The sequence below is a fragment of the Mastomys coucha genome, unplaced genomic scaffold (assembly GCF_008632895.1).
Source record: "Mastomys coucha isolate ucsf_1 unplaced genomic scaffold, UCSF_Mcou_1 pScaffold13, whole genome shotgun sequence".
In the NCBI taxonomy this organism is placed as follows: domain Eukaryota; kingdom Metazoa; phylum Chordata; class Mammalia; order Rodentia; family Muridae; genus Mastomys; species Mastomys coucha.
In genome coordinates this window covers 54,366,255-54,367,359 of record NW_022196895.1, presented here as the reverse complement: position 1 = coordinate 54,367,359, position 1,105 = coordinate 54,366,255, and the positions used below count along the sequence as shown (strand labels likewise).

Here is a 1,105-nt window from a genome sequence, read left to right as displayed (position 1 = left end):
CTGATAAAATAACGGACTCAACCCTATCTCTCCTGAATTCTTGCAGGGACCAAACGTACCAGTAGCCCCTCCTCCAAAATGGCAAGAAGCAGAAATTTTATTAAGATATTCCTCGCTTGTATTGCTATTTCCTGACCTACAGCAAAACGATTGAGGAGGTATGGGAGGAGTTAAGCCACTGGCTATAGGGATGGAACAACTATTGCAGATTTTTATCTTACATACCTTATCACCCATCTCGAAGTATTAGACAGGAAGTATGGATAGAAAGGGGAGGGCAGGAAATAAGTTGGTTCGCTTTGTGCATAGCAGACCACACAGCGCATACTTTACCTTCGCCCACCACCATGGCAGTGGGTTCACAGGTGTGGATGCAGTGTAGGAGGGAATCAAAGCGAAGGTTAGAGTTGAGGAAGGCCACCTTGCAACCCAGCTTAGCCAGGCCAAACCACACATGAACGAAGTCGGGCTCGTTGCTCATCAACAAAGCCACAACGTCCCCCCTTTTCAGCGAGGAGTGGTTCAGGAAGGCATGGGCTACTCTGTTGCTCCTCTTGTCCACGTCCTCGTAGGTGTAGACATCTCCCTCATAAATGATGAAGGCTTTCTGTGGTTGCCTCCTGGCGTGTCTCAGGAACTTATCCAGGACTGTGACCAGCTCCCCCCTCAGTCTGTACACCAGCATATGAATTCCAAAGCGCACCACCTTCAGCAAGAACCACAAATCTTCCCAGAAGTACGGGAACAGAAGTTTCTGCAGGAAATGCAGGGAGAGCAGTCCAGCCCCAAATCCTGCGAGCCATGACAGAAGCATGGGCGCCCAGACCTCCAGCTGACCCGATGGGTCCTACCAGTGTCTCTTTCTTTTCCAAGAGCTTCGCCTCTCTTGCCCCGGAGACTCCTGTTCTGAAAGCTCAGGGCTGGCACCTGTAGTTCAGGATTTCTTTGTGTATCCGGTGAAAGAAATCAAAGGCTTTCACGGAGAAAGCTACAGAATGCTGGGGATAAGGCCTGGGGCACGGGACGAGGCAGCTGTGGAGCAGAGCCCCGAGTCTTCTTTGATGAAAAAAGAAAGAAAAAAAAAAGCGTTTGTACTCACAACACT

The 1,105-nt window shown here is 49.8% G+C and overlaps 1 protein-coding gene across 1 annotated transcript in view; it reads right to left on the bottom strand.

Moving 5' to 3' along the window:
• Slc27a6 (solute carrier family 27 member 6) overlaps positions 1–1,105 on the bottom strand; it is a 64,216-nt gene that overhangs the window by 62,794 nt on the left and 317 nt on the right. The window contains exon 2 of the mRNA XM_031365739.1: positions 334–1,056. Coding sequence (XP_031221599.1) covers positions 334–814 — 481 coding nt within the window. The 5' untranslated portion in view covers positions 815–1,056. The remainder of the gene's footprint in view (positions 1–333; positions 1,057–1,105) is intronic.